Here is a 24,884-nt window from a genome sequence, read left to right as displayed (position 1 = left end):
TTACGCAGAGAGAAAGGTCTAGTAGTGGCTGGAGAGGTGGTTTCAAAGCTTTGTACAGTAAGTGTAATGCTAAAATTAATGTAACTTATTTTTCTTATACTAACAATAGGTTTTGAATTTTTACGTGGCACCTAGTTTCTATTTTTTACATAAATTTATAAAGCTACATTTGGAGCTATACCCCTATCATCTTTTTCATATCCTATCTCCATTTTAATGTTTTTATTAACCCTTCAAATATCAGTTTGTAGCTTAGGGATATCTACAAACAAGATTAATTGTTTTATCTCAAGACAGGCTGGATTTTTAAGAGCTAGGAAGAGACACTGAAGTAAACACTGCTTCTCTATATAATGATAACATTGTTTGCCCTGCTGCCACAGAAGCAGCCTTGACTAAATAAGACACAAAATCTAGTCACTTGTGTTCATTTGCTTTATCACGTGATGTCAGTGTCACAGAGCTGGCCAAGGCTGCTCTCCTTATATCACACCTCATCTGCTTACATGGATCATTCCTAAAAATGGTCTAGGGGAAAATTTTAAAAAGCATTTTGCACACAAAGGAGATATGTAACCAAGTGGGCCATTTACAATTGTCACCTTAAGTTAGGTTTACATTTATTTCCCATTTCAAACGCCAAAGAATGTTCCCTCATTCTCTCTAGTAAAATACAGGGGAAAAAACTGCTTTCCAAAACAAGAAATAGGAAGAAAATGGCACACACACAAAAAAAGATCAAAATGGGTAGCATACTAAAGTTCTATCATGAATTGAGTTTTAATGCCAGCTTTAATGCCAGTACAAATTATTAGTATCTCAGGCTTGTGAAAGAAAGGAAAGGATTTAGATACACTGAATGCTTTTAATTTACCTAATGTACCACCAATAGTGTCCCAAGCATTTTTAGTTCTGATTGTATTCCTTAAGGAGTCATTTTTTCTTGAAAATGCTCCCACTCATCATTCTGTAAGATTTTCTTTACTATTGAATTGTTTTAATATTTCTAATTTATCACCTCAAAGCCCAAGTATTTGTCCTTGTATATACTATTAATTGAAAGCCATATGAATATGATTGTCAAAATATGTGAAAAAAAGAAAATCCAATACTAGACTCCCTTATGTTATTTTTAAGACTTGACTTTCTTAAGATCCAAATGAAGTGTTAATGGTTGTATTTTTTAAATAGGTTGTTATACAAAGATCCCTTTTAAAGTACAATAGGTAGTTGAATCTAACTGATGTGGCCAAGAAGAAATATGGTGTAAGCATTATGTGATACATTTGAGGTCCCATGGACAAATGAGTTACCACGTCTTACAGATTTCATTCTAGTTTCTAGAAATCGGGCACCAAAACACTGCAAGATTTTTTTTTTTCTTTTTTGGATTCTGTTAGGTGGCTGTCATTTGAAAGTGTAATAAAACATAATGACTAATGCACTGGTATTATCACTTATATTAAGTTTATACAGTGACACTAACATTAAGATTACTTTCTAGTTTTATAAATGATCTCCTTCCCTATTTCTTAAACTTTTTACCAATCTCTATAAAATCTCAAAATTAAAAAAGAAATAAATTTGAAGACAAAAAGATTTTAGTTAAATCAAAAACTGACTGGAAATAGTGACACATGCTGTCAAATAACTTAAAGTGAAAGTGAGTAATAGGCACATAAAGAACACCAGTATCTGCTAAAGCATAAGTTCACGGACATTTGGATTTACTTAGGTAAGATTCTGAAACATAATTTGGGAGACAATACAGGGTTTCAAGTGTTGTTTAGCTAAGTATGGGCACTGAAAATAAAACTATCATTTATTATCAACACTGGATCATCAAAGAAAAGTAAAATAATACAATCTCAGAATAAATTGAAGAAATATACTATATAGTTTTGTGAATAACTCACTACATTGTTTCTGTTACTAAGAACGAGTTAAAACTTAATCATAAAACCAACAGATCTTTATTAATCACATGCAGTAAGAGAAACCTAGACTGACTGCAGGAAGGTCTGGCAAAGCCCCAAGAGGCAACATATAAGAGGAAGGAAGTATATATCAGAGCACAATGGTGCTGATTCTCCTACCCTGTCTTCCTTTCTAATAATGGCTCTATTGAGATCCACAAGAAGATCCATTGCGAATGTTTTCTGATAGAGGCAAATTGAAAGAAAGAGGAAAAAGAGAAGCAAAGGACGAAAATAATCAAAGGAAAGATGAAGAATTGAAAACAAAATGTGTATAATAAAGTGCAACTGCAAAGAAACTTTTAATTATTTTTAACTTCCAAATATAAGTAATCCTTCCTTAATGCATGTCTGAGAATAACAAGTGAGATAAAGATGACCACCTATCCATGCCACAAAATCAAGAATTCACGTAAGTCTCCAGCATTGCTTCTTAGTGTCCTTGCTATTTCCAGTATCCCAGCCAAGTATTTCATCATTCTCTCCATTGCATTCAAGGTAGTCACCCAGATAAGGAAAGGAAACATTTAAAACTTCAATATCTAAAGTAATTGTTTTTATCCCTATTAACATGAGGTGCATATTTTCCTAACTTTTCTACATTTTATATTAAAAGCTTCGCAGTACATTTTGTGGTCAATTTTTTTCCCTTTTTTTAACTTTCTTTTTTATTCTTCCTGAGTTATTTCTGTTGGAAAAAAATCTTTATGGCAAAAGCAAAACTATATTCCAGTACAAAGTAAAGACCTTGAATTGATGGTAATTGGTCCAGTGTGTATGTGTGTGTGTGTGTATTTAATATCTAGATGTCAAGTAGTTATTTTCAGTGGAAACAATTTCAAGTTAATTTATTTTGATCGCCACAAATGAGAAACTTTTCAACTGTGAGGCTCCTGTATCAGGGTTCTAATATTTTATATTACATTATGGTGATTTTGTGCTTCTCTTACCTTCATACTACATAACACACAAAAACTACATGAGGGAAGAGACTAGTTCTTATTCATTTCTATACCGCCACTGATAAATATTCATTGTATATATTTGAGTTGAATCTTTCTGCAGCACTCCCTATTAAATGAAAGTCATTAAATTCCATTAGACCAAATCTTTTCAGGCTAACACATTTCCCCCTATTACCACAGCATTGGAAGCTCTTGCCTGTGCCCCTAACCCCTATCACTGCCTTACACTGTGTGGGGATAATAGTAGACATTCATTAAGTGTCCTGAACTATCTCACAACTCCCATAGCACTTTTTTTTTTTTCATGTGAGAGAATACTCATTAATTTCTCAAGGTCCAGTTAACTTTACTCTCAACAGAAGTACTTCAGATACTGTGGACATCATATGAATGAATCAAAGTTTTCTCAGTTTAACATTTGACTCCTTCTCCCACCACTGGATTGAATGGAATTTTATGGCAACAGGACAAAATGATCTATTGCACAACTTATCCAGTGGCTTTGATGGACCCCAACTGATTGTTTTTCACACGTCCCCATTCCTGCTAGCCCTGGGGGTAATTTCCCAAAACAATGCAAGTATAATGATTGAACCACTTACACTTAAACACAAGCCTGGGATTATATCTAGATAAACAGCTTCGTGTGTTATTTTGTGACAACATTTACAGAATAATGTTTGTAACAATGTAATTTCATTGTATGATAAACATCAATTTACCATAAAAAACAAATACACGCTTGTCAGCATTTTTACCTTGTTTCAATTGAATTAGCCTTGTTCAGATAAGCAAGCCTATCTCTTACAGAAACAACAGTTTATAGATAAACTGTGTGAAATCGGGTATGTGTGTGTAGAATTATACTGCCTACTATCATAATTTTATACTGCCATGCTGCACATATGGCTTCCAAGCTTACTTTATCTGAATGTTTCTGAATCTATTCTCCATGCTATTAAACTGAGCACATTCCACATCGTTCAAAAGTAATTACACTTTTGTTCAGAGTATAGGAGAATGCTCTCCCTAAACAATGAAATTCTCATTATTAGAACTGGCACAATAACCACACTGGTTGAACAACAATATGCATTATAGCATCACAATAACTTATGCTAAGTTTGACGTACAAAGGTAACCAGAAATTTTAAAGCTTATAAAAAGCACCATATAAAAATAGAAATCTTTACCATACCATAATTAAGGCCCTATTCTGTGACTTATTTTTAAGTAACACATGCATTTTTCTCTTTTCCTTGTTAAATTTTCTGAACAGTATTACGCGCATAACACCATCCTAGTCAAACATTGAGAACACATAACTAACTGTTAGATTGTAAGCAAATTTATATAAAGGGTATTTCAAGACATAGCTATAATACAGCAATTAAAATTATTTTGGGTAAATAAAGCATCCCAGGAGCTGACAGTGAGCCTGAGCAAGTAAAAGCCTCTCTATCATGTGCATTGAATGAATTCTTTCAGTGTTTAAGGTTGGATTTCATATGTTGGAGGCTTGCTATAATGTTATACTTAGGATCTCAGGTGTATTTCCAAACTCTACAGAAGATCAACTTTAAAAGACAGTTTTTTCTTCTTTTGATGGACTTCAGGAAGAAAACTGACTCACGGTGAATGTTGCTTTATGATCATTAGTGTATGTGTAATGTTTAAGCATATTAACATTAAGATATATGACAAAATCAAACTAAGAGATTATATAGTCAGAGTTCTTTAACAATTCCAAGAAAATGTCATCAGTATAAACAATAAATTAGATACTAGTAACATATTTTCAAATCCAATAGATCTTTATATGTTAAAAAATACACACACACAGTATTTATTTCATAATAAAATTCAGCTGTCTGTAGAATGAAAAACCTAAATTATTTTTTAAAATAAAAATATTGGCCAGGCATGGTGGCTCATGCCTGTAAACCCAGCACATTGGGGGGGCAAGGCGGGTGGATTACCTGAGGTCAGGAGTTCGAGACCAGCCTGGCCAACATGGCAAAACCCCATCTCTACTAAAAACACAAAAATTAGTTGGGCATGGTGGCAGGTGCCTGTAATCCTGGCTATTCGCAAGCCTTAAGCCAGATAATCACTTGAATGTGGGAGGCGGAAGTTGCAGTGAGCCGAGACTGTGTCATTGCACTCCAGCCTAGGCAACAAGAACGGAACTCCATTTCAAAAAAAAAAAATTACACTGTTCACTCAACACACAAGTATTTTAAGGAATCAAAAGAGAATTTGGCTAAGATAAAATATGCTTTTTATATAAAAAAATGACAACTGATTATTCAACAACCACAGGTGGTCAAGACTTTCATTTCCCATCACATTTGACACTGGAACAACAATCTAACCAACAGAAGTAGCAAAGAAGTAGCATACAACCAGACAGAAAACGGGCACCAAAACGGTCACCACAGAGTCACTCCAGCTACTTCTGATATTGCTACTTGATTTCTCTTCAGAGTACTCTATTCCCTTCTGGTACCCACAAATACTCATATTGATTGACATGAGGACGCATTCTGGAGAGTCCTTTCCATCATCAAATAAATCCATCTGTATCCAAACTATTATTAACAGTGACCCCAAAATTACAGTGATTCTTGCTTGTCTCTGAAATTTTGAAGCAACAGCCTCCAAAGTCAAGTTGAAAAAAAAAAAGAAAAGAAGGAAAACAATAAAGGAGACAATTGGAGATTTAACTACCAATAAGAATAAAGCTCAGGACTGCCTTTTCACTAATGTCAGAATCATACTTTCACATTGCTCTCAACTTTGCGAAGATTATATGAGAATCAAATGTTGCTCTTAATTGCTTGGCAAGATTATGAAAGCTTCAGAGAAGGAACCAACAGAATCAGTCTTTTTCATAGACTTATAACAATCTGTGTCTCAGTCTTACATTGATTAGAAATCTGACAATATTTTGTGAATATATGTATGTGTATATAGTGCGCTTAAGAAAGCTCATCTGTAGTGCACTCTGAACACTGAGTGAAATATTCCAGGAATAAATGAACTTTAAGTATTTATACCACTTACAGCTGTTTGTAAGTCGCTCTTAGGCATTTGTTTCTCCAAAATAGTGAGGCAATAAACACAATTTCAGAAAGGAAGAATTACATCTTTATTTGACTCAATTTCAAACCTTAACATTTTCATAACCTGAAACCGAACAAAGCATCCTAATTCCTCAAAGTCTTTATATGGGAATAGTAATTAAGTGTACAGAACTTCTATCTCAAGAACTCTTTCCAACTTAAGTTTTATACTGAAAGCATTTCTCCATAACTTCAAGCCAGCATTACAGGGATCACTCAACAGTTGTAACTTGTCTCTAACCTATTCAGGCAATACAAAATATATACCTCCCAGCATCTCTCTTCTTTATTTAAGAATGGAGTATGAATGTCACACACAAATACACAATGAAAAACTGCCTTCTTTTTTTTCTTAAGTTGAACTCTATGATACAAAGACTATGAAGCATTCTCTGTTTTCAAAGATATGGAATAGAAAAAAGGAGAGAATGTATTTCCTTACTGAAATAAAAGAACCTATTTTGTGAATATGACAATGGCCTGGTAGCCAGAATAAACAGAGAAATTATTTATATTGAAGAATACTACAAATATATTCAATAATTTTGATACATGAGTAAAATATATCTTAATCAGTTTAATAATTTGAATATATCATGACTTTCTGCTTTCTGGATATATTATACATTAGTAGATTCTACTTTAGTTCTAAAATTGCTAGAAAATGAAATCACTATTAATCACTGTCCTTCACTACTCTGCCTAAAACATATTTACTCATCCATGTAAACTTACTTAGTCAATAATCGTAAGTTGAATATCTAGTATATGTTAGATCCCAGAAACATAAATATACATATATATGACTATGCCTTCAGAAAGGAATACAGTATATAAAAAGGCAGACACGTAAATAAATAAATTATAATGTAGATCATGAGAAAATATATAAATAATTCTCATGGATGAAATAATAATGCAGTAACCATTTTGCCTTGGGAGGTCAGTGAAAGCATCTAACCAAAAGCAATTTTTGAACTGAGTCTTATGGGAGAAATATAATTCACCAGGAAGGTAACATGTGAAAATAGAGAGTTTTCCAAGTAGAAAGAATAAAACTGTGCCATTCAAAGGCCATCTGGTATGTTCATGAACATGTGTGAAAAGCTTGGCATTACCAGGGCATTGTGTCCACAGTAGGATGTGTTAATAGAAGACACTAAAGCCACGGTTTGATGCTAGTCTATAGAGATTTTTCTTTTGCTAAGAAAAGGTGTTTTGGACTAAATCCTATGTGCAACAGAGCCCACATTAGCTTCAAAAGTGACGTAAACAATCCAAGTCATTTATCAGGAAACAAGTCTTGTGGAAGTTGAAAGTAAGTTTGGAAAGAGGTTGAATGTTTGAGATCATATAGGTAACTCTTCCAACTATTTACTCAAGACAGAAAAAAACAGCTGGAATCAAGAAACATATGCAGCAGAAACAAATTTAGAAACTAATTAAAAATATAAGAGAAAAGTATAAGTGCTGATGTCACTAAAACAATCATTTGTATCCAAACTGTACTAACTTCTAGAATAACAGATCTTAACCTTTTTGGGTTACAGATCTACTTAAGAATCCAATGGAAACCATAGTGCTACTCTGATATGCTGACATATAGAAAAATTCTCAATTCGTTTTTAGGAGATCTATAGACCCCAGTTAAGAAACTCTGCTTTAGAGCCCAGGAGTTCAAGGCTACGGTGAGCTACGATTGCGCCACTGCATTACAGCCTGCGTAAACCTGTCTCTAAAAAAATTAAAGAGAACTTCTGCTTTAGATGAAGTTCATTGAGGAAAGAAGTTTGTATCTTACTCGAATCTATTTCCACAGTGTCTAGCATAAAACATGGTACAGCATAGGCAGTTCATCGTTTTTTAGTTAGACTGAATTCACCATTAAAAATGGAATGGTTTTGGCCAGGTGTGGTGGCTCACGCCTGTAATCCCAGCACTTTGGGAGGCTGATGTGGGCGGATCACAAGGTCAGGGGATGGAGACCATCCTGGCCAACATGGTGAAACCCTGTCTCTATTAAAAATATAAAAATTAGCTGGGCTTGGTGGTGGGGGCCTGTAATCCCAGCTACTTGGGAGGCTGAGGCAGGAGAACTGCTTAAACCTAGTAGGGGGAGGTTGCAGTGAGCTGAGATCGCGCCACTGCTCTCCAGCCTGGTGACAGGGCGGGACTCCATCTCAAAAAAAAAAAAAAAAAAAATAGGAATGGTCTCATTTGTATTAACTACCTACATTACAGCATCTCCTCATGAAACTACATTACGTATGTATAAATTTAATACACTTCTCTCAAACCCATCCTTCAGTATACTTAAAATCATCTTCCCTTTATCTTTCTGGTATTCTTCTAGTCATAATTATTTACATTCATCTCTTCAAATGTATACGTTTGCGTTTATGGTACTATCACAATATTCCTAATTAGATACTTTCTGAAAGAGAACAGTGATGAAAGTATTAAAAGTGGAAAAGGCATAAGGAGTGATGTAATGCCAAATGGAATGTCTGACTTCCTTACCCTACTGACCTGTGTACTACCCATTGTCTCCTTTTCCTAGTTTAACCTTTGTAAGAGGAAGATAAAAAGTTTGATCATTGTACATAACTTACGTAAGCTCCCAGTAAAAAGGAGAGGGAGGAATGATGTGCAGTAAGATTTAACTTGCAAAGAAATAGATAATCAGAATATGAAATATGCCTGTGCTCTTGTGAAGAAGCAGCATGAATAATGTTTGTAAGCATGGACTCCAAAGACAGAATGCTTGGTTAAATCCTGGTCCTTCCATGAATTAGCTGATCCGAACAAGTTATTTAACCTCTCTTTGCCTCAGTTTTCTCATCTGTAAAACAGAATTCATAATAATACCTCACTGAATTACTGCGAAGGTTAAATGAGTTATTATACCATCAAGAAGTGCTATCAACACCACTTCTATATGTCTGACATATGAGTTAGCTAAAACATTACTATTATTATTATTATTATTATTATTATTATTATTATTATTATTTTTGAGATGGAGTCTCGCTCTATCACCAGGCTCAAGTGTAGTGGTGCGATCTCGGCTCACTGCAACCTCCACCTCCTGGGTTCAAGCGATTCTCCTGCCTCAACTTCCCACGTAGCTGGGATTACAGGCATATGTCACCATGCCCAGCTAATCTTTGTATTTTCAGTAGAGATGGGGTTTCACTATGTTGGCCAGCTAGTCTTGAACTCCTGACCTCAAGTGATCTACCCACCTTGGCCTCCCAAAGTGCTGGGATTACAGGTGTGAGCCACCGCGCCCGACCTAAAACATTATTCTTGGTGGAAAAATCTTGGCATTGTCAAATGCCCAAAGAAATCCTGACCTATGAGGCTGAAATGTTGAATGGGAATATTTAAATCTAATATGAAAATCAAAGTATTGATCTATTACACAGCTATCAGAAGATAACTGATTCTTCTTCTTGATTTAATTCCACATGCAATAATTCCAAAACATGAACAAGTGGACATATTTCAGCTCTAAGCATATTTATGACAGGCAATAATTTCCTGGAGGAAAAAAAAAGATTTAGCAGAATTAGAGCTGTCTTTAAAGGTAGTAGAATGTGAGATAAAATATATTTTTGTTGGTGTAATTCAGGTTCAAATGAACAACACTAACATCCCTAAAGTAGAAAAGGTGGAGCAGTCACAAAAACGTGATCCACCCAAGCAGCCACATTGAAAAGGTGAGGATGCCTTTAATGGTGCTAAGTGCCCCACTACCTTCTTAACATTATGATTCTATGTATTTAAGTTGCTAAGAAGGACCACAATGACTTATTTGTGTTTATGTGTGCTGTTTAAGCTGCAGCCAGAGATGCTATGCTGGCATCTTTCCTCTCATCCACAAAGTCCTGGTTTCCTAATCTTCTACAGTGATCCAGACCCCATGATAAGGGGTCAGAGGATTCATCCAGAGTTGCATATTCCAGAATAGGATGCAAAAAAAAAAAAAAAATTACTGAATTAACGAAACAACAGTGTGAATAGGCCTGAGTTAGAAATTGGTGTATTCATATTAGAAAACTATAGTCTCTATGAAATATATTCCTCTATGAAATTCTAAGTACTGTTAGGGAATATTATAGAGTCCAATCTTGGCAAAGCAAAAAATAGAATAACACTGATTTATCATGTTGGAAATGTTCAAACTATGTTCATTGTAACTCTATCAGAAAAAAAAAAAAAAAACTTTTATTAGAAAAAGTATGACACCAAATTTTCATGCTGAATAATTTTAAATATCTTACTTTAACGTTATTTTCATATTTTGTATATTTTTCCCCTCTAATTAAATTGTAAGTGTCTCAAACGCAAGAAGTCTTGAAAAATACAAAAGAAACGAAAACAGCATATCTTATGCTGCTTATTGGAACAAATTTAAAGAATTCTAAGATGCCAGGGGTGAATCTTGTGCATGGGTTCTTAGGTAGATGTTAATTATAAAGCAAAGGACTGAGGCCAAACTATTAGAGGAGTAGACTGGTCAAAAAGTGAGTGTAGGCACAATAAACCATGAGAAACCTACCATTGTATTGTGCTGAGAAGTGGGAGTCCTATGGCCACAAGTCTCTTGCGTCAGCAGAGAAACTGGCTGAAATTCCTCAGAGTGAGGCTTGTTGGGAAAACTCACATGCAAGGGAAGGTGAAAGGCTGGGAGCCCGTCACTCTCCTCTTCTTCCACTTTCTGTCTGCTTGTCACCATGGCTACCTCTCCATCTGCTTCCCCATACGGAGAGGCTGGTCGCTTGGAAGACATCCTGGAAGGAACAAAAGAGGAGAAAATAATGAAACCTCCACATAAATCCTTAATGCCGTCATTGTGTGGTTAGGGGCCATTGTAACAGAAATGCCTTTTTGTGCTAGCAGAGAGCAGGAAACCATCCAAATACCACTGCAAAGCACACACAATCAGAAACAATGGCCAAGCAGGTAGCAACAGAACAGTGCTTGTTTGTTGTGAGAATAATACACTAATATAGCACTCTCTTGTATTCTGGCTTCTTAAACAAGAGAATTCACCTAAGAACACTGCATAATGAAAGACCATTCCATTTTAGAGGGAAGAAAAATACCCATCTAGTTTTACACTCTGATAGACCTTATTGAAGACAGAACATCTATGAATAGCAAATACTGTTGGCAGTTTAAAAGAAGAGAAATAACTAAAATTTCTTTCATCAAAAAATAGACTCAATATATAAATGATTGCCATTAAAACAAATTTGCATTTTATTGAAAGTAAGATTATTGTAAAATGTAGAAATATTGGTTATAAGCAAACCTCAGAGCAACTGACAGAAAGTTTAATATTTGTTTAAAGCTTATTAAGGATTGAATAAATTTTACAATCACTGTAAATCTTAAAACATTTGAGAATTTTCTTTCCCTCATCTCCCCAAATTACCCAATTTGGGCATTTAGTTATAATAACAAAGTTGCAAGGTAGTAAAAAAAAAAAAAAAGGTGAGAATATTAAAATATTTCAATTCTATTTTCACAACTCTATGAATGATTTAGATGTGAATAATTCTGACTTATTTATCCTTAGGATACTTAAATAAAATAAAAAAATCCAAAGAAGGATACTTTGTTTTGATGAGCTAAAGTCTACATGAAAATGAGCTTAGATAATTGAACAAGAATTAAACATTTTCTTTGTACGTGAGTCTGATTCAGAATATTATCAGAGGTTAAAAATACGTGGCAAATATTTTAAATAGAAAATTCCTTTCCCTTTCATTAAATTATTCCCATAGAAATAATGTCAAGTTAAAATATTTAATTTAAAAAACTTTCTTGTAGTATTTACAACTTAATCTGACCTTGAAAAAGCTGTTATTTTTTGTTCAACAAACAAAGAGTGTTTACAAAATCATTCATTCTTATTCTAGACCAGTGAGATGGGAGGCAGGGAAGTATTTACTAACTACCACAACACTTCCTTCATATAGATCACTGATTTCTAAATTTAAAGTGTGTTCCCCCAAATGCCTCTAATCATTGATGAATAATGTTATTTTTAGTGTTATAAGTTTCAAAAGAAAACATGCATTCAAGTACAGGAGATATTCTATTAAAAATATTAGGACAGTAGAAAAAAATAAGGGCTTTAGAATCAGACAAGTCGGAATGAAAATACTGATTCTGTCACTAGCTGAGACTTAATTTCTCTATCTCAACTTACTCATCTTTAAGGTGAAAAATATCTACCTCATAAGGCTTTTTGAAAATGGACTATGTATCATGTGACAAATAACTAGTGTATTATTTAACACAGAATACACAGTCAATATATACTAGCCCGTGTTTATTTAACAGACTAAAACTACAGTGCAACCCACCCACCCTCAAAAAACAAAAACACTCAAACATGAGGAAAACAGATTGCCTAGTAAAGGGTTTCACTATAAAATCAACATAAAATACTAAGTTTCCCATTAGATAAATGCTCCCTGGCCAGCAATACTTAACAGTAAACCGATCAGATGTAATAGCAAGTGTTCAAAACAAAATCTTAATAGTACAGGTGTTGATCAGCCAAAGAAACAGCCAAAGAGGAGGAAATAGGGGCAGCTACCATGTCAGCATTGTCTAAAGGAGAAGTAGATTTGGATACCACATTTCAAGTAATTTTAACTATTTCCAATCCCATGAACAAGGCCTATTCCAAGTATACTCTAAGTATGGAGAAGCATGTGAGGAGCTGGAGTTAACAAAGCCAGAATAGTTCTAGTTTCATTGGCAATACCATATCACACACTAAATTGATATATTACTAAACATAATAACCCATGACACTAGAGATATTTAATTCCCACTGTTCTGATTCGATGTTCTACAGGCAAACTTCTGATTCTCATGTAAAGAGTTTGTGGACAGAACAGGCTTAAAATGTTTAAGGTCTTTGTGAAGTGATTTATTAAACTAATAAGGAAACTTTTAATTATTTCTTAGTTTTGCATGTAGCTTGACTATAAGGAGATTATCCCTTTGTTATACAAACGTTAGCATTTGTGGTCTGAGTGGGCATTATCATTCTTACTGGAATTAATACATTGGTATCCTGGTGTCTATCTCAGCCTCATGTACAGTCTCTCAATGTCTAAAAACACTAGTCTATTGACAAGAGCCAGTTTCTGAGTCATGAAAGCAGAAAGCAAGATCAGCTAGCCTTTCCTAAGTTAATACAATTCTATGACCTTCAGAACCATGACCTTTCTGTTGATTTCTACTTTATTAATATCATTATTAACATCAATTATGAAAACTGAAAGTCCAAAAGTAGACACAGGTTGTTAAGGTAGACAGACAAGACATTGATAGTTTTATCAAAACTTCTGGTTATTTCAAAACCTAAATTAGCTTTCTATTTAACTGAGTGTGTATTCTCTATATATAGCATTCTAGAGAGCAAAAAAGGTTAAGGTTTATAACACTGAACGTGAAAGCGTCATGATGCCGGAAGGCAACTGATCCTAGAATGTCACATATTTCATACTTATTTCAATTCCATTTTCAGAGTGTTATAGAATGTTCTCAATGCATTGGCCTTGAAAGTATTTTTAATTCAGGTAAAAGATTGCTTAAAGATGTGTTAAATCGTTATAATAAAAGCAACTATGGTTATATTTCAATAATAGGCTACTAAGTCAGAAAAGTAAACTATATAACAAATTACATATAGATATATCAATCTGTTGGTTGTATTATTCATGTTTACTATGACCCATAGTACTTCTCAAAAATATTGACAACAAAATCACCAATAACATTAGATTCTTAAATTTTTGTCCATCTATCAAAGTGTTTCATCTTGGGCAGAAAAAAGTCTCATTAAGAAGGCACCACAGGCCGGTTGCAGTGGCTCACGCCTATAATCCCAGCACTTTGGGAGGCTGAGGCGGGCAGATCACATGAGTTCCAGATCAGCCTGACCAACATGGAGAAACCCCATCTCTACTAAAAATACAAAATTAGCCGGGCATGGTGGTGTATTCCTGTAATCTCAGCTATTTAGGAGGCTGAGACAGGAGAATCACTTGAACCTGGGAGGCAGAGGTTGCAGTGAGCCGAGATCACACCATTGCATCCAGCCTGGGCAACAAAAGCAAAACTCCGTCTGAAAAAAAAGAAAAAAAAAAAAAAAGGCACCACAAGTGTGCATATATTTATATAGCTTACATTATATGACTTACACTAACTACATATCTGTGTTGCAATTTGTAACAATGTGAGCATCTAGGCTGGCGTATGCTCTTATCCTTTAGAGATGATTTTTATCACTTCTGTGGTGCTAGGCTTACCAATGAACAAAACTCAGACTTCAAAGAAACTGACATAAGACAGACAAATATAATCTAATGTGAAACTGCCTTGGGGAGTATGATGATGTAACACTGGTCTTAGCTCACTTTGTGGTCAAAAAACTTTCTTATAAGAAATGACATCTAATTTTAAGGCACAAGCAAAATCTTCCAAATCATCAACAACTATTTGATGATCATCTACCATGTGCAAGACACTTATTTAATGGGAATAAAAAACCTATTTCTCGGCCTCTGGTTAAAGAAGCTTATGAGCTGGTTGAGAATATTTTAAATAAAAGAATAAATACTAATGAAAGACAGTTCAGTCCGAAGATCAAATGACATTATAGCTAAATATCTGAGAGCTTCTTGAGGACCAGAGTATCCTTAAATGCCTCACAGAATTGTTGAACCAGCTGACTTTCAAGGAAAAAGGATAAACAAAAGCCTGAGGATAAATAGACAGGGAATTTCATATAGGAAGTAATAATAAAAGCAAAGATGCAGAGATACTTTTAGAAAGTATTATATAAATTTAGGGTTCAAGCTTACTGGAAAAAAGAAGAGATTGAGGAATATGGATCAAATCCCAACTGTAGCCTGTAACACTCCTGGAATTGCTGAGTTACATGAACAAAATAAGAAACATGCTCACTTGTAAAAAGCAACTTGCTTTTACAGGAGTCTCCTTCCCTTTACTTCCCCTTGTAGCATTCTGCATAATTAAGCTACTCTTGATAAATGTGACAGTAAATGGAAAACTACTGGGGTCTTTTGCTATTGGCTGAAGGCTGTCCATATGCCTTATAATCACTCTGCAAGTAGGCTGTCTCCAATGTGTTCAGACATGGATGGCAAACTTAGTGGTAGGGTAGAAGGTGTAAGACTGCAACAGAAAGATAAAGCAGTGGTTCTAAACCTTTGCCTGCACATTGGAATTACCTGGAGAGGTTTAAAAAATACTGATCCCTGGGTTTTACCCTTAGAAATTCTGATGCTATTGGTTCTGGAGGGTGACCGGGTATCAGAAATTTTTAAAGCTCCCCGTGATTTTAATACGCAGTCAATGTTGCAAATAATTTGTAGTAGTAAGAATAATGCCCGCCCCCAGGCCAAGTGCAGTGACTCATGCCTGTAATCCCAGCACTCTGGGAGGCTGAGATGGGTGGATCACGAGGTCAGCCCAGCCAACATGGTGAAACCCCATCTCTACTAAAATACAAAAAATTAGCCGGGTGTGGTGGTGCACACCTGTAGTTCCAGCTACTTGGGAGGCTGAGGCAGGGGAATCACTTGAACCTGGGAAGCGGAGGTTGCAGTGAGCTGAGATCGCGCCACTGCTCTCCAGCCTGGTGACAGAGCAAGACTCTGTCTCAAAACAAACAAACAAAAAAACAACAGAAGAAAGAGAATAATGCTCCCCAAACCAAGATGTCCAGGTCTTAATACCTTACATGTCAAAAGGGACTTTTTGCATGTGTAATTAAATTAAGTATTTTGAAATTTGAAATGGGGAGATTATTCTGAATATTGTTGGTGGGTCCAAAGAAATCATAAACACCCTTATAAGAGGGAGAAGAAAAGTCAGAGTCAGAGGAAGAGACTGGATGATACTATGCTACTGGCTTTGAAGATGGAAGATGAGGCCGTGAACCAAGGAATGTAGGCAGCCTCTACAAGCTAGAAAATGCAATGGAACAGATCCTCTCCTAGAACCTCTAGAAGAAATGTGGACCTGACAACACCTTGATTTTAGGACTTCTGACCTCCAAAACTGTAAAAGAATACATTTGTATTTTTTAAGCCACTACATTTGTGATGATTTGTTACAGCAGCAATAAAAAAAGTAATAATATATCATTGATTTAAGCACTTTTTTTTCATAGTTGGTATTTTAGTCAGTCTGGAATCCTCCTACCCTAGACATAACGCTTGCCTTCTTCCTCTCTTCATTTAGTTTTCTGCTCAAACGTTATTTCCTCAGTAAGGCCTTCCTTGGTCATTTGTCCTAAACCTGCACTCCATTCCATTCTTAGTCCTTACGCCATTTTGTTCGCAGCCTTTATAATCACTTGATATATTTTACACTTATTTGTTTATGGTCAACCTCTCCCACTATGAGATCCACATAGGCAGACTATATTTTTGTTCACAGCTACTTGCCCAGTACTTAGACCATTTCTGAAAATAATAGTCTTCCAGTATACATGTTACATGAATAGCTACTAAAACCAGCAACCCTCTGATTATGCCCTACCTAGGTATAGCTTTAAGATTTAATCTTATAGGACAAGTATGCTTCGAATATGTCTCAGTATTGTCAGAAATAAGAAAATAGAGTTCAATAACAGTATCCTTTTTTAAATAATTTCAGCATAAAGGAATTGGTAAGCTCTAATAATGTTTTCAAAAAACTTGAGAAAAATATTATAGCTCTAGTTAAAAATGTTATCTTTATTTAACATGTGTAAGTAAAAGATTATAAGAGTTAAGTAAGTTTACCATTAAGCACTACATAGTCAACTACTAATAGACTTATTACTGAGCTATCACCTACTTACTGCTAAAAACTTTAAAAAAACTTTTAGGAAATGTTCTTTGGTACAATTATTCTGGAAAATGACATGTACAGAGTTAAAGATATTCTGCATTTGGAACATTATAAAATGAAAGACTCAGAATAGGGATTGCTTTCCTTATATAGTAGATTCTTTTTTAAGTTTCTTTCTTTAAATATTTTAACCTTTGACTAGATAATACACAAATTAAAATCCTAGGATGCAGTGCCTTCTACTGGTTGTTCTTTCAGCATGATAATATTATTTATCTTAAAGTTTGCAGTTATATATAAAAAATTGCAAAAATAAATATCTAGAAAGAGGAAACTCAAATTCCAGTTCTTCTACAAAGCCATCCCTTCTTACCACCATGGCAGAAGCAACATTGTCCAATCTCAAACTATATCATCAACTTTTTCAGTTGCATGCATAAAAAAATTAAACATTTTTTATTAGTATATACAGTATCTGAAACTACAATAGAAGCATCTGGAAAACAAGAATGTCATTTTTAATTTCTTCAGTTCCCGTATCATGTTGCGTGTCTTTCATGTAAATTTTTTTCAAGTACAGTTCTGTTTTTGACCATTTCACTTTATGTCACCAAAATTAATGCAAAGGATGTGACTTTATGTGTATGATAAAGTCCTTTGCAAATTGCTCTGCATTTGTTTTCCCAAATATTCTAATCCTCTACACCAAATGAGATACAATTAATAATAGGGCAGTATAATTCCTAGCACATACTTGGCAATGTATTTCTTTTATAAATAAATTAACGAATTGAATGAGTCCCTATTTTATGCCAAGCAAGTTACCTTTGTGTCATAAATAAAACACGGCAACTAAGATACGACGACCCTTCTGCTTTACCTTTAAGGAAGTTAGAGTTCTGATGGAAACAGGAAATATATACCTACTCATCCATTTATCCACCTATTCATTCATTAGTGGAAAAACATTTAGTGAAAGATACTATGTGCCCGTTAGACAGCAACATAATTAATAAATCAAGAAAGAATATTGTAAGGTGCATGCCTTTTTAAAAATACGAGTGCTACAGGAGATAGATAGATAATAGATTATATCTCACTAATCAGAAAATGCTTCCCAGAAAATACAATAATTCAACAGGGTAATGAAGAATGGGTCAGACACAGAGGGCTTGGTGTGGTTGCTCACCCCTTTATTCTAGCACTTTAGGAGACCAAGGCAGGAAGATTCCTTGAGCCCTGGAATTCGACACCAGCCTGCAAAACTGGGAGACTCCATTTCTATAAAAAAATTTCAAAATTAGCCGGGTATGATGGCCTCTGCCTGTAGTGCGAGCAACTCAGGAGGCTGAGGTGGAGGATTGCTTGAGCCCAGGAGAGCAAGGCTGCAGTGAGCTATGATAGTGCTTCTGCACAACAGCCTGGGCAACAAAGTGAGACCCTGTCTCAAAAAAACTCTTTTAATTAAAAATATTTAATAGATTGCATCTTCTGAAGGGAACACTGAATATGAATATGCAAAGCAAAATAAAAATTGGCAATTCAAAGAGAATAATACTTTCCTGGAAGTTATGTGCCTTAAGTTTTTCGAGTAGCAAGACTATTTGTTCAGGACATTTACATTTACTTGTCTGGTTCCTGTTGTAATTAAGGTTGTTGTGAAAAGGCTAATCAATATTAGGAATTAAACTTTACTGTGTATTAAAGATTGTTTCACAATAGAATGTTACTTATCCAATATGGCAATTCAAAACATACATTGAGCTTGAATAGAAAGGTTTCTAATTCAAACGAATGAAACAACAAACACTTTTATTTGATGCATAAACAGAATTACACAAACTTAGCATATCACTTTAATAAAAAATATCAATTTCATTACTCTTATCTCTGAATTTCAATTATTATTACATCTTATAGTTCATGCTTTCCTTTTCTCTCTTACATGTTTTGAACATCTTTATTTTTCTAAGTTGAGAGTTTACTCTGTGAGCATTCCATGTAAATTTTTATAACCAAGTCTGTCATATATAATATTCAGAAGCCTTTAAATAGAAGATTTATTTATGGTAAACATGCAGTCTTTCAAACTTTTATACCATTTTTCTTCTCTTTTCTCTAAATCCTCTTTGCCATCAGTTTCTGATATAGAACATGCCAATCTCCATACTTCTCTACCCATTTCTTCCCACATACAAAAACCTGGTTCATTATACCGTTATTTAGCGGCATGAACAAGTTCATCAAGTCCTGGCATAAAATATAAATTGAAGTAGAAACATAGATTTCAAGGAAATATAGAAACAGACAACACAGAATAATAAAAAAGATAAACTTCCTTGTAATCTTCACTATGTATTTCACCAGAGTAGAGATCAACAAAATTTACCATAACATGTAAATCTAAAATCAAAACTACTTTTGAGCTATATTTACTTATGAATAAATTAATATTCTGTATTTAAATATAATCTGAGTTTATACAAAATATTTTATTATACATTACAAAAGTTCAAACTGTATTTAAAAACATGTTCATCAAAAATGTGGTCACCAACAACTTTTGAAGTGATCTTCATCAAGGTTGCCCCCTATGTTTACCTTGCCACATGTTTAGTTCCTGAGTTGTTCTCTGCATTGAGATCAAGTACTTCGTTACACCTTTCCTTCTTTCTGATAAGAAGAGCAGCACTTTTCACTTCTTCACCACCTTTTTGCTCTTCTCTTTGCTAGCATCACTACTTTTACCAAATAGCTTTTCCCAGCCTCTTCCATGCCACCAAAGTCAGAGATGGAGGGGAGGATTAGATGCGCAAAACAATGTAAAGGTACAAGGTTCTCCCAGGAAATGGTATAAAATGAAAAAAGAAAAACAAAAGCAAGTTGAAGATAAATAAGGAAAGGCTCAGAAATAGAATCTGATTCTTGTCATTATCTGAAAGAAATAAGTGCTTCTTTACTACTAGTTGGACACAGAATATTTTTACAGTTTTTGAAATAATGTACCTAAAGTGAGCAGGAAAACTAACTAGAAAATGTCCATTTTTGTTTTGTTAATTCCACTTCCACTGTTCTATCCTTTTCTAAACAGGGAGACAAACATTTAAAAACAGTTTATGGCAGCCAAATTCCATCCTACAATGATTCAGAAATCACAATTCAGGTCTTCCTTTGCTACCTTGTTTTCTTACTGCTTCACTAATAACTGTAAATCACTAAAATTTTACTCCAAAATTAGGCTTTGTCTTATTGGCTGGAGACACCCAGAAAATGTTCTAGTAAGAAGACTGTTTTATTATGAGTAACATAATAGTTGGGCTGGAGGGTTAAAATTTATCTAAACAAGTATATCTGCCAGCTAAAATGTCTTTCTGTTTCATTACGTTATTTTGATATTAATCCATACTTACTATGTGCCTAAAGCAACAGTAGTCCTAATAAAACAGAAGAAAAAATACTTAATTAAACTCCACTGAAATCATTTTATAATGTTTAATACTTGAAAAAGATTAATTAGAGTTAATTGTGATAAATACAGCAAAACTGAAGGAAAACTAGTTTACAGGAACTTTTGTGACTCCTATGTACAAATGTGCTTTCATTAAAAAGAGGTAGTAAATGTTTTAACATAATTCTATATTGTTTTGAAAAAAATTATCAATACTTTTCTCATGATTTACAAGAGTATGGTAATAAGCACGTTCTACTAAAAATTCTGCCTAACTTTACCTTCGATCATTAAAAATTGTAATAATTTTATTTCCTTATCTCAAAAACAGAAACACCTTTATCTGAGATAAAACATTTGATCACAGAATCTCTCTAATCATCAAAGATACTACATTTCAATCAAGTCACTTGAAGAAAAATAATAGAAATGATTAAGACTTTTAAGTATCGAAGAGAAATTTCTTTTAAGTTATAGATAAAATGACCAAATGCCTAAGTTTGGGAGAAAACAACACAAGTCCAATAGGAGCATTTTGTTGTAAATTATTTAATTCACGTATTGTTATACATTTGTCATTAATCGCAAACTGAAAAATATGTTTAACCTTCAGCCATCTACAGGTTAAAAATGTCAAAGTCCTTTTGTTCCATTTATCTATAAATTACTTAGAATAATCTAGCATTAAGATCTGTGATTCTAGAACTTTTTATTTATAGTTAGAGAATGTATACTTTTTAAGGAAATAAAAAGCTTTTTCCATTTGAGCATGGGTTTTGCCTTTCTGACAGCTCTAAGTCCACAGGATGTGGAGGGATGATTTAAATTTTACATCAAAATTGTGACTGCACTAGACTTTTTTCCCCCTTCTCAAGGGAGGCATTGTTCTTGCCTTTCCATAACCAGGCGTGACAGCGCCAGACTGGAGTCATACGGCTGGTCTCTGAGTCAGCGTGAAAGTGCTCACCTCCTGAGTTTCCCCAGATGCTCGGCTCCTTGTGTGTCTGAAAGCTAAGCAGAGTAGCCACATACCCCATTCCTGGGACAGACACAGGATTGTGGGGAAGAATCTAGAGATTAGTAAAAACTATCTCTTCCGATATAGGCTGTAAAAATCTTTTATTAATAATATGAAGTACTAAAAAGCAAAGCCCCATATTTAACGTAAGTACAATTTTTCTGACCCAAAAGTTCAGAGGATTGATTAACAAATTGATTAACGAGGAATAGTGTGCTTCCGGGTTAAGGAAATAAAGACAGTATTAAAAATCAGAAGCCTTTTGGATTTTTCTGAGACATATGGTTGCCATATGTATAAATTTTAGGTTATAGACAGCCGAATAGACAGCAAAAAAAAAAAAAAAAAAAAAAATACTGTGTGAAATGCTTACCCATTCTCAATATCTCTAATAAGGTATCTTTAAAAATTATCTGCAGAATCCCTGCTACAGGGACAATCTTTTCTGCTTTCTGTCAGAACAATTGGTAGTGAAAAAGGAATTAATTCCATTTCTATTGTTCTATCGTTGAATAAACCTGTCAGGCCTAAGTTTGGGAGGTGTCTGTGTCTTGTTTATATATGCAACCACGTGTGTGCATGTGTGTATGTGTGCACACGTGCGTGCAGAGAGAGAGAGACAAAAAGAGGAATTAGAGGAAGAGGAGGAAGAGGACGAGGAGGAGGAGAAGCAGAAGGAAGAGAAAGTTTACTATCTAATGATATGTTAATGAACATCAATATTCTTTCTTTTTTTTATGGAACCCGTCTATTAAGGGTTGGACCACACCACCTTAATTTAATCATGATCTGATGCTAACAACTTTCAATAATATAAAATTCAAAACTATTTGAAAGTTTTGTGTATTTTAAAGGAAAATAGATGTAGAAAACTCCTTCCAATTTTTAACCCATGAAAAGGAAACTCAAATGTTATGTAATTCCTAAATATTACCACTACAGTTAGTATTACTAATTGCTTAGTAATTCCAATTTTTTCATGTTATCCTTATGAGAATGTATTAATGTCTACATAGATCACAAATGTGTATATGTGGGAATGTTTGTAATAATCTGTAAAAACAGCTCGCCATATTCACCATATTCATCATGGGAGAAGATGGATGTTCATTCATGGATAACACTGGTCAGGTGAGGTGCATAAGCAAAAAAAAATGTTTCGAGTAGGAAAGAATATCTATTCAGGCTTTATAATACTGCATCCTCTATAAAAAAATCATTTTACTTGTTTTAATGACTTGGTCATTTTGACCCCTTCGGGACTTTACAGTACTGCAATCGCAGAACTGCAAATAGGGAATAAAATTTTATTTTCCAAAATAATATCCTTAGGTACATATTTTGAGCATCTTCCCTGACTTCTTATCTGGGATTCTTCCTGTTAAAGTGCCCATCCCCACTCTTGCTCTCTCCCTCCCATCTCACATTACTGGCTAAGTCTAAATAAATAGCAAATTGTTCCATAATCAAAAGTGACTTATTCTTAGCATGGCCTACGTCTTGAAATAAAATCTGTGGCATGTTTAATTTATTTAGGATCTAATAATGATGACAAAAATAATTAAGTAACCAGTCTAGTTTTAATTTCTTTTGTTTTCAAAGGTCATTGTGAAATCAAGCAAGTTAAGCCGTCTAAAGAAAACCTCCAGAGAATGCTTCCCCCCAGCAGAAATGAGAAAGGAGGCCCACAGCTAAAATGAGTACTGAACATCAGCATCAGATTTGTTGAAAACTGACTGTCTAAGTAGTCCAATGAAGAGAAATATTATGACCCCCTACCCTCTTTGGAATCCAAATAACCCTGACAAGGAATAGTTTATATATTGCTAAATTCTGGCCAATTTAGGGGGCTCACTCTTTCTTTCCATGCCCCATACAGACTTGGTTACAGCCTGTTTCTACAGCAGCTGTTGAAAATGTACAAAGTAGAAAATATTTATGTTATATTCAAAATAGACAGCAAGGAACGTATATACAGTGCACAAATCTTTTCTCAAACAACAGCTTCTGATGTGAGAGACAGGCATACTAGACAAAGATAAATTTTCCGAACTTCTCAGCAAAAATAAAGAATATGCCATCCTAATTAGGAAAAGTCCAAAAGTAAGGGTGCAGTGCCAAAGACGATGAGCATCTATCAACCCAAACTCCAAAACAGCGGGATGCAGCTATGGTTGATGTTATAAGAATGCTGAGCCTCTTCATTGGCTCCTTTCATGCCAAAGCTCCTTTGCTTGGATGAATATGAATTAAATCCATAAGCTTTCCTATTTTTCTAGCTTGACCTCTAAACTCATTTTATGTCTTAACTGTTTATCTTCTTTCCCCATTAATCTTTCTAGTTTTAGCACATGCCCTGTTGTTTTTAGAAAAAAAAAAAGTTTAAAAGCATGGTTCATACTGCCACTGTGGGCAAGTTAGGAATGCTAACCCCCAAAATAAAAATTCAAAGGTTGTGGCATATACTGCAGAGAAGAAAATCATCAAACTCCAGCAATGGTATGACAAGTATAAACACACAATAAGACCCCAGCACAAGATTTGCATTATATTTCAAACAGGGCTAACAGTAATATTACTATTAAGTTCCCATTTGTTCATACTTTAAAAGTACGTCATAGAGATAAGCCTTTTGAAGTAAATAGCTTTTCCTGTATGCTTTCTCTTTTCAATCAGTTCTATGCCTTGGCACATACAATGGAGGTGTTTTCTGAAACACTGTTAACTATAATATGAATATCTAGTTTTAGATGGTAACATAACTGAGTTCATTCTCATCATTTGTTAGAATATAGCCATAAGAAATTTTACTGATTAGCACAATCAATTTACCCATATCACCACAAAATCTGTCAGTACAAAAATTGAAACAAAAATTGTAAAAGTGTTCACCTTACAAATCTGGAAAAGAAAAACTTAATCAAATAAAAGCGAAACCTTCAAGCTGGAATCTTGCACTTCAATACAGTATTTACCATTTACCATTTATAGGTACTCAGTCTGCCATCTTTTCTGCTGTTCTCTACAGTTTCCCCCTTAGCTTAACAAAGGCCCAGCTGTATAAACCAGTCCTGTCAAAGAACATAGTTAAGGGATGGATAAAACAGGGAGGGGTGTCTAACATGCTGACCACTGTCTGAGCTTATGAGGATAAAGGAGCCTTGATGGAGAAAAGTAATCATCCATTGCTGTTTTCTTTTTTTTTAACCTCATTACCACATGCTAGAACATTTTTTTTTCCACTACCCAAACACCCCCATTCCAATCCCCGACAACTGAAAGACCTTTGTGTTCCAAAGGGGACCAAATCCACCCCAACCTCTACTTCCATCCTCTTTTTTTTTGTTTTTTGTTTTTTGCTGCTGGCAAGTTTATGGAGGCATGATCATTTAAAGACCTCTCAAAATACTGGTTTCCTCTCCATCACACCATCCACACACAGTTCCCTGAAAACAT

General features: G+C 34.5%; 1 protein-coding gene across 23 annotated transcripts in view; it reads right to left on the bottom strand.

The window, feature by feature from the left end:
- The window catches only part of SOX5 (SRY-box transcription factor 5), a 1,033,373-nt gene that overhangs the window by 350,839 nt on the left and 657,650 nt on the right, over positions 1-24,884 (bottom strand). For 15 of the 23 annotated variants that reach the window (XM_054664454.2, XM_054664458.2, XM_063785854.1 and 12 more), the window contains one exon: positions 10,631-10,862. In XM_054664454.2, the coding sequence (XP_054520429.2) occupies positions 10,631-10,861 (231 nt within the window). In that variant the 5' untranslated portion in view covers position 10,862. The remainder of the gene's footprint in view (positions 1-10,630; positions 10,863-24,884) is intronic. The other 8 variants (XM_063785861.1, XM_063785863.1, XM_063785858.1 and 5 more) reach the window with 1 other exon arrangement.

This window comes from Pan troglodytes, chromosome 10, assembly GCF_028858775.2.
Source record: "Pan troglodytes isolate AG18354 chromosome 10, NHGRI_mPanTro3-v2.0_pri, whole genome shotgun sequence".
Lineage (NCBI taxonomy): Eukaryota > Metazoa > Chordata > Mammalia > Primates > Hominidae > Pan > Pan troglodytes.
Note: the sequence above shows the minus strand (reverse complement) of the source record. Positions and strands in the feature narration are given on the sequence as shown.